The 19,478-nt window shown below is 41.7% G+C and overlaps 2 protein-coding genes across 4 annotated transcripts; both read right to left on the bottom strand.

Annotated features, from left to right (window-relative positions):
- Nucleotides 1–424: 424 nt before the first annotated feature.
- LOC116312591 lies at nucleotides 425–2,967 on the bottom strand. 2 transcript variants are annotated; one of them, XM_031730046.2, is made up of 3 exons: nucleotides 2,667–2,967; nucleotides 1,813–2,077; nucleotides 425–1,658 (listed from the first exon to the last, which is right to left on the bottom strand). In XM_031730046.2, exons 1-3 carry the CDS (start codon nucleotides 2,711–2,713, stop codon nucleotides 987–989), a joined length of 984 nt encoding a protein of 327 aa, XP_031585906.1. In that variant the 5' UTR covers nucleotides 2,714–2,967; the 3' UTR covers nucleotides 425–986. The 2 variants fall into 2 exon arrangements, with proteins under 2 accessions (XP_031585906.1, XP_031585905.1); XM_031730045.2 differs by having other exon boundaries at nucleotides 2,729–2,967.
- An 11,522-nt stretch (nucleotides 2,968–14,489) lies between these two features.
- Nucleotides 14,490–19,249, bottom strand: atf4a (activating transcription factor 4a). Of its 2 annotated transcripts, none has more exons than XM_031730043.2 (4): nucleotides 19,062–19,249; nucleotides 17,934–18,095; nucleotides 17,363–17,677; nucleotides 14,490–16,378 (listed from the first exon to the last, which is right to left on the bottom strand). In XM_031730043.2, exons 2-4 carry the CDS (start codon nucleotides 17,980–17,982, stop codon nucleotides 15,408–15,410), a joined length of 1,335 nt encoding a protein of 444 aa, XP_031585903.1. In that variant the 5' UTR covers nucleotides 17,983–18,095; nucleotides 19,062–19,249; the 3' UTR covers nucleotides 14,490–15,407. The 2 variants fall into 2 exon arrangements, with proteins under 2 accessions (XP_031585903.1, XP_031585904.1); XM_031730044.2 differs by having other exon boundaries at nucleotides 14,490–16,375; nucleotides 19,062–19,242.
- Between the last annotated feature and the right edge of the window lie 229 nt (nucleotides 19,250–19,478).

Here is a 19,478-nt window from a genome sequence, read left to right as displayed (position 1 = left end):
GACTTGAGGTGATTGTTACTGTGAACTGGCACTGTGTAAATAAAATAGAATTAAATTCATGTCTAATATTAACTTCAATGTGCATAATAAACAAACAGAGACAAAACAGTGAAATCTATGACCTTATGATCTGGAAATAGATATTTAAAAAGATTTAAAAAGTAGATTTTTTTTTTCCTTTACGTGCCCCTGCAACAAAAAACAGGCACTGAAGCAAACAGAAGCGATCATTAAAGAATTAAAAGAAGCTGTTGGCTAGTGAGCACACCAGACGAGTAAATAAATTAATTTGAACCATGGAGATTACTCCTTGAAGACTTTAGCTAGCTCTCTGCTTTTTCCCATTGCAACCAGCAGCAGAAACCCTCCTCATTAACTCATGAACATCTTTTGGACCATTATAATGACAGCCAGTGGCACTGCCTGTATTACAGAGCACCGATTAAGCACTTTATTAATTAAGTTATTAATTAAGTCTTACAACAGAATCACACAGAGGGACCAATTAGTAGATGTGTAATGAGCGGGCACACAGATTATGCAAGCAAACGAACTAAACACATAACAATCTAATTAATACAGGAACATAAATAGCACAGTGTAATGACGCTATGACATAACTGAGCTTTTTGTTCTGTATTTCTGAGGTAAACTGTACATGTTTACGGGTTTTTGGCAGAGTACAATTGTACAAGTGTGCAACGACACTGATGTTTTAATCTTAACATTGTTGGATTTTAAACAACTTATTTAATATGTGATCATTTTTGGCTTCTAAATAAATCTATAAACAAGTAATTTAGAGTAATTTGTAAACTTTAATCAGATATTTGATGTCTGAATCAAATGTTTGTCTTGCAAAAAATGAACAGAGTCACTTAGAAGTACTTAGATAACCAGCTCGGATGTAATCGTTCAGTCATGATTGTATAAAGAGAATGGTGATTATTTGGTAAAAACAGTATCAGAGTCAGAATCAAACAGCATTACATTTGAGTGATTTTAGTGTGCATTATCTTCAGACTCTCTAAGCTGGCTTCAGGCCCATCTTCTGATGTCACATATCCCGGGTAAGTGGGGTAAAACTGGGGAGACGGTGGTTTATCTGGTTTATTTTCACCCGCTGACAATGGCGGGAGGAATAGTGGTATCAGCTTGGCGTGAGCGTAGTCGATCTCAAAACCCTCAAAAATAAGCCCCACCCCCCAAGCGCCCAACCCATCCTCCAGGAGCCGCGACACCTTCTTGGCAGCCAGCACCAGTCCCTCGTAATCTTCTTTTTCCAGTCTGAATATATCAGAGGTCAAAGGTCGGCGTGGGACTAACACAGTGAATCCAGGGGAGTTGGGGAATGGAGTGAGAAAAGCCACATGACCTTTGTCCTCCCACACGCGCCACTGCTGCTCCTCACCACGAACAATACGTGAGAACAGGGAAGGGTGAGCCGGATCGTCCCCGAGGAAGGTCAGATCAGGGGGGGCATCAGGCAGCGGCAGTTTGGCTCGAATCCTGGTCTGGATTTCAGTCAGACTGGAGTCACTCCATCGTGGGGCAGTCCTGGAAGTGCAGTATCCCGGGTCATGGGCGTTGTGCTCTTCTTCCCCAGCCAGATGAGGGCGCCACTCTGCATCCAGACCACACAGGGGGAGGATACGGATCTGTAGTGAAGACACGTGTTTGCTAACTGAAATTTACACAGAGGGAGCTGTCTACATGCGTTTACATATGCTGTTAAAATGCATCAGCAGCCTTTCAGATTGCCACTGGTTACATTTTACAGTAAACAGGTCCACCCAGTGTTCAGACCCTCACCTGAGCAGGTCTATCTCTGTGGGGTCTGCTGACCAGCGCACACCTCTGAACTCCCAGCCTGTCACAAAGCAGCTCTGCCACAGCTCTCGCCCCAAGCAGCCAGGACAAGTACTCTGGCTCCCCCAGGTGGAAAATGCTGCCTCCTTGGGTCCCGGGGGTGCTGCTCTCCAGGATGACAGAGCCCGGGGTCCAGGGCCAAGGGTGAAGGTAGGCTACCAGCCCATCTGACTCCCAGATGACGTGACGCCGAAGAGCGGACGACATGCTGAGGAAAGGGAAGGAGAGAAATATGAATCAGTCGTCTTTTTTACCCATAGATGCAGTTTGCATAATCATTAAATAATCTTTCACATATAAAATTTTTCCTCATCTTTCAAGCCACAAAAACACTCTTCCCAATAGTCTAAGATGAATTTACTGAAAACTGCTGTTTCTGACTACACTACACATCTGACTCAGGCGCACGTGCCGGGTATTGGAGCACGTGACGGTTGTGAAATTTAGTCACTAAATCAAAAACGCATCATTTTAGTGTAATCAGCCTTTTAATCGTTTATGTTGAACTGTGTATCAGACAGCTGCATGCCATTTATAACATAAATAAACAAACAAACAAAAACCCTGAAGTAATGTCTGTGAGGTGTAAGTAAGCGCCACGTTACGCTAAACTACTAATTACGCTCACTAAATTATTTCGTTAATGCAAATAAACGTTATGCCGATAGAAACCTTTGACTCAAACAAACACGTATGAAAGTTGTCACTTGCGCTGAGATAAAAACATGTTCCTGGAATAAAACGACAGCTTTCAGAGCAGATTGACATGAATGTTTGCGTAACTTGAATCGACATACCTTCTAATAATAAGCCTTGTGAATAAAGTTGTAGTAAAGAAGGGCATGCGGACAACACCGACCTGCCTTCTTCTTCTTCTCCTCTAAGCTGGTTGTCAAAGTTCATGTAATAAGCACAAACAGCGACGAAAGCAGTGGCAGCGGCAGCACTTAGCCACATCAGTCAGACGTGCCGACGATACGAAACTGGGACACTTGAAACCAACTTTTACACAATAAACAAAAACACAACAACTAGAACTCCTAAATTTTTCAGCTCATGCCTCATACTTCCGCTCAGTTGACAGCAGCGGCTTCTTCTTCTTCTTTCACCTCTGTTAGCAGTTTCCAACAAATCGGCACATTACCGCCACCACCTGGAGACAGTTTGCAACAGCCCGTCTATCTATGACACCTGCTTCCTGACTCTTTCTGCAGTGCAGAGAGCAGTTTTACTAACCTCATAGCCTTTCCATCCATCCATTTATTTTCTGCCGACTGTCAAACAAACGAGTATGTCTAAGATACCGAAATGTTGCTGGATTCATTCAGTCATTCATTCATTCCTTTAGCTCTTTTGTAGGATGTCATTAAGATCCACATATACATATCTATATTCATCTTTTCTTCTTTGCTTTCTTTTCAGCTCCATATTTCTAACAGCGTAAGATAATCAACTAAAAAAATAGCTAGTGAATAAAGGGGGGTTTTTTTGTTTTGTTTTTACACACACACACACACACACACACACACACACACACACACACACACACACACACACATATATATATATATATATATATATATATATACACACACACACACACACACACACACAGACAGACACTGGCACCTATACTCAATTTAGGTCCACCAGTTAACCTAAGAAGCATGACTGCAGGAGGAAGCCACACAGACAGCATGCAAACACATGTGTAAGGACCTTCTTATTATGAGGTGACATCACTAATGACCACACCACTGTGCTATCTGAGAGAAATCAGTATTTCAGTATTATCGATAATTAATATATTTATGAATAACTGAAGCGCATTTTCAGCATTTATTAAATAAAAACTTGAAAAGTAAAAATGCTCTATCTGAGTTCAGCATCAATGCTAAAAGTGTGACTGAGACAAAAATGCAGCTTTGGCGAGAATGCTGCGGATCACACTTTGGGGTTCATTTTTAGCCTACAGTCTAGCAGTTATCTCTGTCGGCCTCACAGCTTTAAAAAAAATTAGTTTAACAGCAGCACTGTGTATTTTAATCTATTTTGTTGGTCAATGATAAAAAAGCATGTATATGTTCTGTTGCATCTTGTATGTAAAAATGAACAGAAAACTCTTTGCAGTGTTCTGGAACTTGCGCACAGGACTTGTTTGAGATGATTGAAGAATTCCACAAACATAAATTATAGAAGGGAGAAAATTTATGTAAATTCATGTAAAACAAATCAACTGTACTTGAGCTGAGAACATTTGAACTGTGTGAAGACATTTTTCATGGATGAGTCTGCAGACTCATGTTGCCTTAAGTGTTTTGTGATGTTATCACAAAATGTTACCAAAAAAATAACTTCAATTTCAGATTTGTAATTAATAAATTATTTTTTCCAGGCCCTCCTTTGACTTATCCTTTTATTTTCTCCTAGGAGCTGTTTCGTCTCTGACTCAGGGTCCTGTGACCTGTGCTCGCCTGATGATTGTTGGTTTTCAACAGAGACAGCAGAGGGAGCCAATGAAGCGCAAACAAATGGGAGTGCCTGATACACAAACACCATCACACACCACAGACATTTAAACTGCTTACAAACTGCACAAACTGTCTGCTATGGAAACGCCTCTTTATCAGATCACACATCTCAAGTGTGTTGCCTTTCATTTCTGGCCAACTGCCAGCAGTGTCAACTCGCTTCCTCTTTCCGAGGAATGTCAACAGACAAAAACCCACAGAGCACTTCTCGAAATACTGTCAGATGACTCATTCCACACTTACTATACAGATACATGCTTTTACCAGCAGCGAGAGGGCGGATAGTGCTGTAGTCTCTGTGCGTGTATATATGTGTCATCGTGGTAAAATGTACTACAACTAAAACATGGCCACGTGCTTCTTTGTCTCTATGAGTGACTCCGTGGCAACAGTACAAGGCGCAGTCACCAAACTTTAGGTGTGGATTTTAGAATTAAGGTTATGATTACAAACTAATCCTAATTAAGTTCTAAATGCATGTGTTGGCGTGGCAGTTGATAGGTGTCATGAGGATCCTTATTGAGATAATGGATTCCTAATCCCTAATCCAATCCCTTTTCATATCACCTACCACCTAACCCTAATCCTTAGTCTTAGCCTAACCCCCTAATCTTAATTCTGGCTTTAACCTTTAAATCAAGTTTTAATGTTGAAAGAGTGATTTGAGGAAAGGAGGAGCAGACAAAAATATCATCACTTCCTCAAATGCCCTTTCAACCTTTAAAGGTTCCTCGCAGACATGGACAAATCAAATCACAGATTTCCGAATGTCTGCGTCTGGTAGCAAAAAGATTCCACTGAGCTTGTACACTTGAACTGCTCCACGTAAAAGTATAAAAAAGTGCACAAAAATTTTAAGGTAAAGCATGACTCTCTCATTCAATACAGTCACTGTAAAGCAGCTATGGAGTGTGGTGGTATTATATTTCAGAGGTGTGCAAAATACAGTTCCCTCTGCTCTACTTCATACGGGAAGACTTTCAGAAAGTTTGCATGTGGTTTCCTGTGATAGACAGTGAGGCACGGTGAACAAATGTGTCGTCCCATTTTATGGAAGTAAATCTGTCCTAATCTGCAGCCTGTGACCTCAGTAATGAGCTCAGCTGCTCGGGGATCCTCTGTGGGCATAGTCAGCTGAAGACCAGTACAGTGAGTCACTAAGTCAGAAGGGGCAGAATTTAAAGCCCGAGTGAAACACCGAAGTGTAGTAGGAAAACACCAAAACAGTAGAAAATACTATATATGATGCAAGTTGGTTTTAAATGAACTCAGACTAGTTTCTGGTGAATGTGTCACAGTTTCTTTTCTCGCTTCCTACAGCAAGGCAGAGGTGTCAAAAAAAAGGAAATAAGCCAACAAAAATGCACTGGGGTCAGAGGAGTGTTAAATCTTGAGGAGAAGCTGACATGAAAAAACATCCAGTATATGAAGCAAAAACAGAGTTTGTGAATATTCTAACAAGCCGGACAGTCAGTATTTAGTATGACCACCTTTATTCTTCAACACAGCCTGAGGTCTCTTAGGCAGCTTTCTTAGTTAATTAATTCTTAATTAGTCTTTTGGAATAGTTCTCCAGTCTTCTGGAAGGACATTCACAACTCTTGTTTGGATGCTGGCTGCCTTTTGTTCTGTTTTCTGTCAAGATGAAAAAGCACTGTTTCAATAGTTTTATGGTCCAGGCTCTGGCGAGGCCAATCCACGACTGATGTGTGTCCCATTCTGTGTTTCTCTGCCTAGGTATGCTTTTATTTCCTCGGCAGTGTGTTTGGGGTCATATCATCCTATATATAAAGCCATTGCCAATCAGGCCCTTTCCAGGTGGCATTATGTGGTAGATTAAAACACATCAATGGTACTTTTCTGTGTTTATAATTCCCTTGATTTTGACAAGATTCTCAAATCACTGGGGGGCTGGAGCCTATCTCAGCTGTCTTAGGGTGAGAGGCAGGGTACAACCTGGACAGGTCATCAGTCTGTCAGGGGGCTAACAGACAGAGACAGACAACCATTCACACCTATGGGAAATTTAGAGTTATCAATTAACTTAACCCACATGTCTTTGGACTGTGGGAGGAAGCCAGAGTACCTGGAGAGAACCCACAAAACACAGAGAGAACATGGAAACTCTACAAAGAAAGACCGCAGCCTGATGGTAGAATTGACCTAAGGAACTTCTTGTTGTGTGGCAACAGTGCCACCATTCCTTTGCAGATGGCCTCATACAAGGACTGGAGTGAAAAAGTGTAAAAGCAGTCAGTGGCCAACAAAAGCTTTTGAACAGGCCTCAGAAGTTCTGGAGAAGTGTTGCTTAAGACCACTTTAAATCATTACAAGAAAGTCAGGCTCCTTGGAAACTTAATATGGAGAAATGAGTGGTGGCTCAAGACTTTTGCACAGTACTGTTTTCAGTTGTAACTGCAATTTATTGACGTGTTTAATGATTTACCCACATGTGGCTTGCGTGTGTATTCAGCTGTGTTGGTCCTGCTCACAAATGGCAGGAGCTAAATCCTGAGGCTCCATCACACGCAGTGTAGCTGTCACGCTACCGACTGTTTCCCCACTCCACAGTTCACATCCCATTTTTAATTTTGATGTAAATGTAAAAAATAGTCGGCTGCACTTTGTTATCATCACGGCTTATATGGGTTGTTGGAACTTTCTACCGAACTGTCACCAACTGTGCTTGTCTTGTGAGCAAAGGAACAACTTTAATACATTTTCCTGGTATCACGAGTGGGGAAGAGCTGAACTCACTGTAGTGTGAGTCGCTTTTATGGTAAAATAAACAAGTTAAATAAAACATTTCTGCAGAGTGTAGATGAGTGAGCTTTAAGATAAGAAGATAAGATAAGTCTTTGGTGTGGGCTGTAAAATCAGACTACTTTTGAAGACTACATGTAAATGTACAATAATAAAACAATGTGGCAACATTTTGTTTTCAAGCCAAGCAATATAATGGAGAAAAACAAAACTATTTAATCTTAAGGTATACAGTTTACTTATGCTTATGTTACATGAATTTACAAAGTCCCTGGATACAGTGGCCCTGAGAGGTCAAATAGTAGAAAAACATAGCAAAAGCAGGAAAAACAGAAGTTCAATAAGAAACAACAAAAGTAGGAAAAAAGACCATAAAACACAATAAAAGTGTTTTTGGAGACACAAAATTTAACGGACCAGCTACACAGATACACAAAACATGTGGAGGACTGCACAGAGACACACTTTTTAAAAAAAAAGAGCAGAGGATTAGTCTGTCTTGTGAGAGTTTTTTTTGTTACCACTTTGGTTTATTCTGTATTTTTCTGTTTGCCAGCGTTTTCCTAGGTTGCAGTGCATTTGACCTCTTAGGATCCCCCCATACACGAAGTGCCAAAAATTGATATATTTTTTTGTTTTAACAACAACAACAATAATTTAGTATAAATTCATCTATTCTTGCTGCTCTTGCCCTTTGCCACCATCACCTGTGCATACTGAAGGACAGCATTTAAAACTGCATGATGCACAGCTGCGCAGGAAGTGCTTCTGGCTCGTGATCATCCTGTGTACACATGCAAAAACAGCAGAAACTGAAAATTAGGATGAGGCCTCTTTGTAAGTTATGTGGATCATATGTCACTGGGCATGCACCTGCGTACACATGTTAGCCTGTGTGCACAAGATAAAAAACACTGCTTCCAGGACCTCTGGTTTTCTAAGCCATCTTCTGTTTTTGATTGGTTAAACTTTTAGTCAACAGCAAAACTGTATGGATAGTGGTAAGAGGTAAGTGTCAAGTGGTTGGCCAGTTAGACTTTATATACTGTAAACTGTAATGAACTGTATCCTGAAAACAACCCTCAGGTTCGGGGGAAGATATAAAGGTGGAGTTGCCTCGCTGACACGTTCCACTGCTGTTCATTTTTCCCGTTGGCAATAAGGAAAGTGAGTCTGTCACTTATGTGTTGACTAATGGAAATGTCATCTTTTCACTCTCTATGTTTGTACACGACTTTCAGGTTAATCATTACTTAGTATTAATATCTGCTTTTTTTGTCCTGTCACCTTTGGCTGCTCCGCCCTGAGCCTGGTTCTGAGGGAGGCTTCCTCTGTCACCACGTGCTTGATCATAGTGGGGATCATCTAATTGAAGGGGGTTTCTCTGTATTATTGTAGGGTCTTTATCTTACACTATTAAGAGCTTTGAGGTGACTGTTGTGATTTGGTGCTACATAAATTAAATGAATTTTAACTGAAGTGAAGTGAAAAGAAAAGAGAAGTGGATTTCAGTTTGGTATGCTTCATTCTCATATCATCTTACAGTAACTGCTACAAAGCAGTCAACCTTCAGATTTCATTTTATTATCCAAATATCTGCAGGAGGAGTTCACAGTGGAGTAATAATCCATAAATAGGGCCGTGAACGAATGTGTCAGTTTGCTTGGCTGTCACTGACTTACAGTAGACGAACTATGAATAGCCTTAAACCCTTACTAGGTTTCATGCCCTTGGTCAGCCAGATACCATGAAGTCTTGTGATGCAATGTGAAATAGAGTTGCCTGCGCTTTAACATTCAAAGTGTTGGCTGTATAAATGTCCATGTCAGAAGTGTCTTTTTTGTGTTGTAGTTTCAGGCCTCGGGGCAAAGACGACACTGGAGGAGAGCTGCAGTGTTTGGAAACTCACCTGCCCATTTCTTGTGTACGCTTAGTCAATGTGTACTTCCTGATTTACTTTGGAGGTTCCTTATGTGGTTGTCTGTGTTTTTTGCTTTCCTCATTTCCTTTCTCCTGCCCTCATTATTGTGTAAATCAATCAGACATTACGTTACGTTTTCGTGATGGCTGTTCTTTATTCTTTCAGTTTTTCCCTCATTTTGCCTCTTTGGACTTTTACTTTTCATGTTTTGGACTGTCAAGGATTAGCTTTGTAGCTAAAGTTTTGTCTCCTCTGGTGTCTGCAGCCGTCCTTGTATGTGCACATATGTTATCAATTTGGCTCAAACTGGTAACAAAAAAGGAGAGTCCAGACATACATAATCAATTTATTTAAGTGTGTCACATCAGTTGTCACATGCAAGCGTGGATAACGAAACGTGAATGTGACAATGTTTTGTAAAAGCTTAAACTACCAAACTGAGAGTCTGGTCTAACAGAGAAAAACAAGGCCACTTTGGCGACCTGCCCAGGTTAGTAATGAAGGAAAAGCCAGGGCAGAGCAGGAAAGCTGCTCTGCCCTGGCTTTTGCAATAGAAAATAGAACATTGGAAGAGACAAAGATTTTGTGTCACAGTTTATCCGGGCTTGCAACAGTATCAAAGCTTAACACGCAAGGTCATACAGGGAGTGCAGAATTATTAGGCAAATGAGTATTTTGTCCACATCATCCTCTTCATGCATGTTGTCTTACTCCAAGCTGTATAGGCTCGAAAGCCTACTACCAATTAAGCATATTAGGTGATGTGCATCTCTGTAATGAGAAGGGGTGTGGTCTAATGACATCAACACCCTATATCAGGTGTGCATAATTATTAGGCAACTTCCTTTCCTTTGGCAAAATGGGTCAAAAGAAGGACTTGACAGGCTCAGAAAAGTCAAAAATAGTGAGATATCTTGCAGAGGGATGCAGCAGTCTTAAAATTGCAAAGCTTCTGAAGCGTGATCATCGAACAATCAAGCGTTTCATTCAAAATAGTCAACAGGGTCGCAAGAAGCGTGTGGAAAAACCAAGGCGCAAAATAACTGCCCATGAACTGAGAAAAGTCAAGCGTGCAGCTGCCAAGATGCCACTTGCCACCAGTTTGGCCATATTTCAGAGCTGCAACATCACTGGAGTGCCCAAAAGCACAAGGTGTGCAATACTCAGAGACATGGCCAAGGTAAGAAAGGCTGAAAGACGACCACCACTGAACAAGACACACAAGCTGAAACGTCAAGACTGGGCCAAGAAATATCTCAAGACTGATTTTTCTAAGGTTTCATGGACTGATGAAATGAGAGTGAGTCTTGATGGGCCAGATGGATGGGCCCGTGGCTGGATTGGTAAAGGGCAGAGAGCTCCAGTCCCACTCAGACGCCAGCAAGGTGGAGGTGGAGTACTGGTTTGGGCTGGTATCATCAAAGATGAGCTTGTGGGGCCTTTTTGGGTTGAGGATGGAGTCAAGCTCAACTCCCAGTCCTACTGCCAGTTTCTGGAAGACACCTTCTTCAAGCAGTGGTACAGGAAGAAGTCTGCATCCTTCAAGAAAAACATGATTTTCATGCAGGACAATGCTCCATCACGCGCGTCCAAGTACTCCACAGCGTGGCTGGCAAGAAAGGGTATAAAAGAAGAAAAACTAATGACATGGCCTCCTTGTTCACCTGATCTGAACCCCATTGAGAACCTGTGGTCCATCATCAAATGTGAGATCTACAAGGAGGGAAAACAGTACACCTCTCTGAACAGTGTCTGGGAGGCTGTGGTTGCTGCTGCACGCAATGTTGATGGTGAACAGATCAAAACACTGACAGAATCCATGGATGGCAGGCTTTTGAGTGTCCTTGCAAAGAAAGGTGGCTATATTGGTCGCTGATTTGTTTTTGTTTTGTTTTTGAATGTCAGAAATGTATATTTGTGAATGTGGAGATGTTATATTGGTTTCACTGGTAAAAATAAATAATTGAAATGGGTATATATTTGTTTTTTGTTAAGTTGCCTAATAATTATGCACAGTAATAGTCACCTGCACACACAGATATCCCCCTAAAATAGCTAAAACTAAAAACAAACTAAAAACTACTTCCAAAAACATTCAGCTTTGATATTAATGAGTTTTTTGGGTTCATTGAGAACATGGTTGTTGTTCAATAATAAAATTATTCCTCAAAAATACAACTTGCCTAATAATTCTGCACTCCCTGTATTTCCATTAGGCCAATTGATAACTGTGCATGAAAATATGATTGTGCAAAACAAACAAACAAACAAAAACGAGGCCCACAGTGAAAGATATCAGCATCTATTTAACTATTGTATATAAGTGCCAGGGTATGTCCTTTTCCCATCTACAACCTGTGGCATGACATATGTAAAACAAGGCCTCAGTTTAGACCAGCTCGGGCATGAAAATCTCACAAATGGAGACACAAGACTGCACAGATTCTGATCTGACTCTGTTAGTCTGGGAAACAGCAACACGATGTACAGCCACTGTTGTGGGAACAGATGAGAGCGATAAAACTGCCACTGGAACAGAGGAATATAGGCCAGTGCTCTGCTTAGAGCCAGTACAGCTATCACCTGCTTATAGAAAACAAATGTTTCTATCGTAACCTTTGTTTATCATTTCAGAAGTTCTACCTCACAGTATGACGTTGAATCAACATGTCTCTTCTTGTCTTTCCTTTCAGCTCAGCCACACTTCTTATCTGGACCACAAGCAAATATGAAGTTCACGTCTGGATTCTTAAGGTCATGTTTTGGATTGTCCAACATCAGACAAATAAGCCAATCCTGACAGCAGCAGTACCAGTGTCAGGTTAGATAACACCCAATATTCGTTCCAACCATACAATTTATGAATGCAGATGCTAAATTTGCCAGCCAAGCAGATAAATTGGCACTCCACCCTGTCGTCCAAATATGGTAACTTCTGTCTCAAGAAGACCAAGAAGGGGCTGCGCAAAGCATTGCTCCTGCTACTGCTCACAAAAAATCCCTCTTAGCTGGATCAGTGATGTCATCTTTATTTTCAGCTGTTGGTAAACAAACAGGAATAGTGGAAAATACATAATCTATATGCTGCTTTAGAACCATCATTGGTTATAAAACACTAATAAAGCGCTTATATAGAAAACAACTTCAGCACCATAATAATATGACAAAAATGTAAAGTCTGCAAAGTCTTAATAACTCTTAAACTTTCTTTATAGCATTAAAGTATTTCATTCCCTAATAGATTTTTAGCATGTTCACAGCTAACCAGTAGACCATGCTGTGCCTGGTATAGCCTTGTCATTTGCACTAACCTGATTTTGTGTGTAAATACTCACTAGATGGGTCATATTGCATACTACATCAAAGCTACTTTTCAGGATGTGCATGGTAGAAATGTGGCGATGCGTCATTCTTCAGTGAGGTGTTGCTCGGCATCGTTCCAGCCCAAAGGAGAAAAAAGTCAAATTAACCGTGGGTGTGAAGCTCCACCAGCAAGATCAGATAAATAAAATTATTAACGACTTCGCTTTACTAACAAGTCTTTCAACTCTACAAAGCATTTTTTATGTTATATTATTATTTTCATATAACTGGGTATATGTGTGTTAGCAGAGAGGTGAGGTGCATGTGACCTCCACAGTGATAAAAACAATTTGGCTGTGGATTGTGATGCTTAGAGTTGATGTCAAGTTGATTTGGTTCTAGTTTTTAATAGTTTTAAATACACTGCTTTGTTTCTGTAATAGTTAATCCACTTGCATGCAGAAGCTCTTTAACTGAAATGATATTTTAATGCTAAAATGTAATTATTGTTGTCCACCATTCATTTTGAAATTTACCATTAAGCAAAAAGGCACAAAGAACAGGGAAAACACATTATTGTTATGTTTTGATAAGTGACACTTCTTTACCAGTGCCAGTGTGTCGGCTCAAATTTGGGCATAAAAATGTGAATTCAGTTTGTTATTTGTCTCATAAATAAAAATAAAAAGGCCTAGGGGCCTGTAACTAGAAAACTATTCATACTCTGAAGGTAAAGGTTTGCCTAAGTTCATTCAATATGCAAAGGTTTCTGTAGAAAGAAAAGCAGCTGATTCTGCGCGACTCAGTGGGAAGCACTGATAGATGTTTTAAGAATGACCCTACAACAGCCTACAACAGCGACATGAAGGCCCTTTGAAAGTTTTCAAGCCTAACTGTAACAATTAAACACAACAGAGAGCATGTGGGTAATACAAATCCTGAACAAGGACTGCAGGGTCCACATCATACTAAAGCAGACCTTTTTCCTCATCTCTCGTCTTTCCTTCCAGCTTAGCCACTCTTCTTATCGGTAGCTTCGCAGGAAGGGAAAGCCTTGCTACTGAGGAATCTGTTAAGGAGAAGTGTGCATGTGTGCATCTGTGTGTGTGCGCCTGAGGGGTTTTACTGCCAAGACTAAATTTACACAGCTGGTCAACACAAGTCAGCACAGTGAGTTGGCTTTAAATCACACACACTACGAATCTTTACATCAACTTAACTGTAAAATACTAATTCATGCTTAATACACAAGGTATGATCAAATTAAAACGTTTCCAAATGTGGCCTATAACACACACACACTCTTTTGGAACAAACTGTGCAGACATCCCCCTCCCCGCGTCATATTCCCTTCCCCCGACTCTCTCTGACACCATGTGCGAGCCTAGGGAGTGTTGTCTAGTTTCACACTTACAAGGACTTTCCCATAAAACCTTGGCCCACCTGTTTCTTTCTCTGTCCTTGTCTCTCATTTCCTGACAGAAAAGCTGCTCTTGCAGCTCCAGATGGTGTGACACAAGTTTCAGTTTTTGTGATTAAACTTGTTTAGCAGCTTAAGTCAAGAGAAAGTTGCACACACACTCATTCTTTGTATACAGCAATTTTTTACTTCTGCTTAAACATGGGGTTTACGTTGAACACGATGCATCGTGCCCTTCAACTGATAGAATGTGTTACCCTCACTCTTCTTCACATATTTCTGAGTAGTAAACCAGCCAGACTTCTTTAACACACTAACATTAAGAGGACCTCTGACTAATACAGAGGATATGCAAATAGTACTATAACACAGCTCTGTGGAAAGAGATTTGTTTTCTGATTAACATTCCAAAAGCTTGAGGCATTAGCAGATCTGGTCTGTGACAAGGCAACACAAACCAGGTAAAGTACAAATGTAACAGAAAAGGAAATTTTCTGCATTTGTGCACAACTTGTCCCAATAGAAGGCACCATTTTTATTATTGACAACATTCACTTTATAATAACCTTGAGTTATAAGATGACATTCAAGTCCTAGTCTCTGGCTTAGTAATCTATCCTTACATGACTCATTGGCTTCTGCAAATGACTCCGCATTTTTATAAACATATCACAAAAGGATCTCTGTGTTAAGATTTTATTTTTGTCACTGAAAATGCATCATTTTAAAAAGCTCATTTTTATCTACCCATGTGTGTTTTACAGTTTGTCATATCAATTTTCCAGAAAAGCCTGACAGACTTAACTATCAAATGTACTCACAATAAAAAAAAGAACACAGATTATCACTGGAGTACTGATAGATATTTAATAGAAAAAAGACCAGCAAAGCATTTTTACAAGCCAAACACCAGTGCTAGCAGACAGAGCTACCAAAGACGTGATAAGATTTTATCCAGCATTAAATTAAAAAAAAAAAAAGAAAAAAAAGAGGAAAATACCCACAATCTGCAAGCAAATGAGGATAAACTATATACATAAAGGTGAGTCGAGTGTAATATCATGAATTCACAAATAGGCTGAGGCCCCTTACTGGAAGTGAAGCTGTTAAGAAGAAGGTCAAAATCAGGTTGCATGGGGTTAGAAGGTAATAGGAATGGGGGTAGAAGCGGTGTTTAATTTTACTGACAAAATGTATTCAAGCCCATTCGATGTCTGGTGATGAAGTGGTGCTGGAGCGAGGGGATCTCGGTCAATGAGTTACAGGTCTACAACAATACCAGGAGCTACGGTGACTCGTGCTTTGCATGCCTAGTCTACAAAGACAAACTTACACCCTGCTTTTGTACCAGGAGTAAGACAGGGGGACTGAGAGTCAAGCATGTTCAGATGCTTCACCTCACAAACTCCCAGCCCCCTAATCTACGCTACTAACCTCAACTTCTATACGAGTTTCACTTTTTATCCGGCTATTCATTCTATTCCACCAAGTGGCAGGTTTCACGCGCAGCTCTTTTACAGTTTTCTTCAATTACTAGTTTGGATTCCCTTTTAGCATGTGATCACTGAAGCAGGAACACCACTCTCTCACTACTTTCTGTTTAAGCCACTGAGTTGGTCTTTACACGGCGGTGCTTTCGAACCTCTTCCATCAGGTCCTTGAGGTACTGGATCTCTCGGCTGATGGACTCTGCTTTTTCCATCATCTCGTGGTTCTTCTTCTCCAGCTCTTCGCACTCTTTGTTCAGCTCCTCCTGCTCAACCCTTTTCTTCTGCCGATAACGTGTGGCTGCTGTCTTGTTCTGTTCCATTTTCTTAAGCTTCTTCTCCACCCCTCTGGGAGCACCAGATACTGATTTGACCTTGGCGGTCTTGGGAGAGGTGGAAGCTTCAGATTTGGAGTAGGGTTTGGTCCTGGAGGAAGCAGCTGCAGGGGGTGGGGTAGGAAGAGGAGAAGGAAGGCGCACGGGTGAGCCGATGACTGACTCAATGCCAGAGTCACTGTCGCATTCGCTTGGTGGAGAGGTTTTAAGAGCTTGATCGGGGAGAGATACAAGGGAGGGCTCTTCTTTGTTGGAGAGCACCACCACAAAGTGACCAGAGGTGGGGATGGAGAGCACAATGGGGGCCGACTGAACGCTTCCACTGGGGTCTGGGATGATGGTGAGGGATGTGGTTTGCTTGTCAGCATCCAGGACATCTACTTCGCTTCCCAGCTCCAATGTGTAGACTGGAGACGGGGGAGATGGAGAGGGAGGTTCAGATTTAACCTCATGAGCAGGAGCAACCTCCGTCTTCTTGACCTCAGGTGCCACAGGGAGGGAGGGCTCCAGAGGGGGACTGGGAATGTCGGGCAGAGGCAAACTCAGCTCAAGGCTGCTGTGTGGGACGGGGATGGTTGTGTTAAAGGCATCTAGATCTAAATCCATGGAGGAGTCCAGGGAAGCCAGGAGATCTTCAGGGGAGCTGGGAGACTCATCAGAGGAGCAGGATCCAATGAAAGACTCCAGGTCAAATTCACTCAGGTCGATTTTCTCTGACATCCAGTCCATGCCGGCAAAAGCATCATCTGCTGACAGATATTATTCATTAATACTCGCAATAAACATTAAGAAATTTGGATCATTATTCTTACAGTGAATCATTTCTATGCAATACTCCATACAGCTAATTATCTGTTAAATACCAGGGTTGTGAATTGTACTGCATCAATTTTTACAGCATATTTAAAAAGCCGTATGACAATATCAACACTGTGGGTTATATTCATGTTACTACATATCACAGAAAAAGCAATGCACGGATGTAAATTACTGATGTGGTTACACGGTGGAAGCTGCTATTTAAAATCTTGACCCAAGATACAATATCCAAAAATATTACGATAGCTGCTGGCTGCAAGCATCAACAAAACATCAAGTGTTTATTTTTTTTATATTGTCAGAAACATCACAAATTTCCTTGAACTATTGCGATGATGTTTTGAGACTTTATAACCCAACCCTATTCAACACATGACCTCAGGCACATATTTGATCTCTCCCTCGATTATGTGTCTGACGTTTACAAATACTCAAGTGAGACTAAATCCACAAAACAAGGAACTTCAACTGATGCCAGGAAGCACAAAGGGATAAATGTGTTATTGCACAATGACGTCTAACAAAACCAGTTTGAGCCGGTCTTTGCGGCACAACTCTGAGCCACACCCGCCACTCAAACCAATAAAAGTTTGTTGCCCTACAAACATCCAGGTTGCTCACCCACGGCGTTAACGTCAGCCCTCAGCCTGCAGGCAAACCTCAAATACTTAACTGACAGTGGGCCTCTCCTCTGAAATATTCACAGCACAACAAATGCTCCCAACTTTATAGTCTAATGAGAGCGGAAGATGTAGTTTGGTCCTAAACATACTCCAATTAGTAACCTTCCATCATTTCTTTTATTTGGTTTCTATTCAGTTCAACAACTTGTCAAATTATTTGCTTTTGAAAAATAATTGTTAAAATTTAGGACTTGCCCCCTGCTCATTAAACATGTATTTTAAGGCACTCACCTTTGCCATCATCTGCTCCAACATGGGCGTCGAGCAGGTCGCCGGCACCCAGCCAGGAGAGGGACAGCGAGTCCGCTCCGGCCTTGGTTCCCAGGAACGAGGAACAATGAGTGGGAGGAGGAGAGGGAGATGGGGAGGCCAAAGACAGCGGGGAGAAAGACATGGTCTGATAAGGGGACGAGGAGGATGGACAAGTGGACAAAGAAAGGGAGGGCGAAGCTGGCGCCTTCCCCTCTAGGGAGGAGGGAGAAAGAGCTTCTTCTTCATCTTGGTCCAGAAGGGGCCCCATGGGGTCAGCCATCAGAAAGGAGGGCCCTGAGAACAAAAGATCAGCCCGTCAACTTCTAATTTGGGGCATCCAATACATACAAATCTGTCATTCATCCAATAACTCACTAAAACATCTAACCCATCTACAGATAATGCCATGCTGACCATATGAAACTGTACTTCATTGGTTTTAGTATTGTTGGGAATGGTATTACCATTACCAAATGTTATGCAAACAAAGCGCCACATTCAGCAATGTTTGTACTAGTGCTTTGGCAATGTGTGTCATCACAACACACACCTAAGTACAGGGCCTCCACGTCCTCCAGGGCTAGCTGGGAGAGAGTCATGGCTGCTGCTGGTCAGTGGTAGCCGTGAAAAGGTGTACAAGAACAACGGTGAGTCGAGAGGTCCACGTATGCTGTCGACGGCAGCAAAGCTGAGGGTGGTTGCCGGGAGAGACCTGGTTGGAGGGAAGAAAACAGAAATCATGTTAATGAGAGAAAAATGAGGAATATAAGCAAATGTTAGTGTTGATTCATATGGAAACTAAAATGAAGTGACACATTTTATTGTCAGAAGTTGTGAAATGATATATTCAAACTTTATGAAAATCTGATGTCTGGCAGGGCCAAGTTTATTTGTAAATGCAAAGTTTCCCCAGTGCAGGTGTACTTCCTGAAACAAGCACATTTTTGACTGACAACCCTTGTGCAGACAATGTAGGCTTCTCTGGTAGTATGTACTAGGGTCATTAAAAGGAGTTGACATCCCTGTAATGGGGGAGGGGGGTGTCTAATTTTGGCTAATCCGTTCCCCTTGAGCGTCAAAGCTGTATTGATGGGAAACTCCGCCCTCCACCGGGGGGGATAACTTTGCCTAATTTGGTCATGCTTTAGCTGGTAACTCCACCCACGCCTATGAGTCATGGCGGAGATGTGGGAGGGCAAACCGCCATTTTCACAACAGAGCCATCTGCGCGAGGCGGGGAACGAGCAAAAAACCCACAGCGCGCGCCATTTTGGACGCCACGTTGCCAATGTGAAACGTATACAAAACACTAAAAATGTTTTTAGTACCACACTGACAACCGTGTCGCAGCCACTGAAAAAAATTAAAACTTAAAATGATAAGTCTAAAATGTTTTCAGTGCCCAATCGACGGCTCGTTAGCATGATTCACAACACAAAGTAAGGCGCCGGCTCGGACTACTTCAGCTGGTATACTGTAATTTGACACCCTAGCTCTAAACAAGGAACTATGACTCAAAACACACTTAGCAAGTTTTTTTTCACAAAAACAAATAGCCTTGATCAACAAGTTTAATAGCCAGTAACACATTCTAGTTGACAGGTTAGTTACTACAAGAAGTGGCTATAATTTTTTTCTCTTTAGAAGACTGCAAAAATGTCGATAAAAAATTACTTACGCCATTTTGCCAGAAAAAGCCAGTGCACGTAGCCGTTGCACTGCCGGTTTGTTGCCGCTGCAAGGTTAGCTGCCGCACGCCTCTACACTGCCATTTTGGCCCGCTACAGCTTCTACGCGTAATGTGTGTTTACTTCAGGAGCTGTACGAACGAAAAACAGGTCGAGCCGTCGCGTGGGGGTTTATATATGGCCGAAGTACTGCTGCGTATATCGCTCCGCACCCAGCGCGAGGGCGTTTGTTCACTGTGAAACCAGCAGCGCGAGTGGGAGGTCTTCACAACAGTCAACAAAAGCGTGGCCACTCGACCATGCTGGTTAACTTAAACAAACGAACATTTTTTGCGAGTGGGATCCCTCCGCCCGACTCATGTTTGTAACTGGTTGGATGAATCGCATCAAAGTAGATCCACATGGAT

Source organism: Oreochromis aureus, linkage group 6 (assembly GCF_013358895.1).
Source record: "Oreochromis aureus strain Israel breed Guangdong linkage group 6, ZZ_aureus, whole genome shotgun sequence".
Lineage (NCBI taxonomy): Eukaryota > Metazoa > Chordata > Actinopteri > Cichliformes > Cichlidae > Oreochromis > Oreochromis aureus.
Note: the sequence above shows the minus strand (reverse complement) of the source record. Positions and strands in the feature narration are given on the sequence as shown.

Bases quoted from the DNA above. Each gene is read 5' to 3' on its own strand.
- LOC116312591 (XM_031730045.2), bottom strand. From the start codon at position 2,826: ATGTGGCTAAGTGCTGCCGCTGCCACTGCTTTCGTCGCTGTTTGTGCT. The intron at 2,078-2,728 runs GTCGGTGTTGTC...CCCTTTCCTCAG, and splicing joins GGAGAAGAAGAAGAAGGCAG to CATGTCGTCCGCTCTTCGGC. The intron at 1,659-1,812 runs GTGAGGGTCTGA...TCTTCACTACAG, and splicing joins ACAGAGATAGACCTGCTCAG to ATCCGTATCCTCCCCCTGTG.
- atf4a (XM_031730043.2), bottom strand. From the start codon at position 17,982: ATGACTCTCTCCCAGCTAGCCCTGGAGGACGTGGAGGCCCTGTACTTA. The intron at 17,678-17,933 runs GTGTGTGTTGTG...TTTTGTTCTCAG, and splicing joins CGTGGAGGCCCTGTACTTAG to GGCCCTCCTTTCTGATGGCT. The intron at 16,379-17,362 runs GTGAGTGCCTTA...AATATCTGTCAG, and splicing joins TGGAGCAGATGATGGCAAAG to CAGATGATGCTTTTGCCGGC.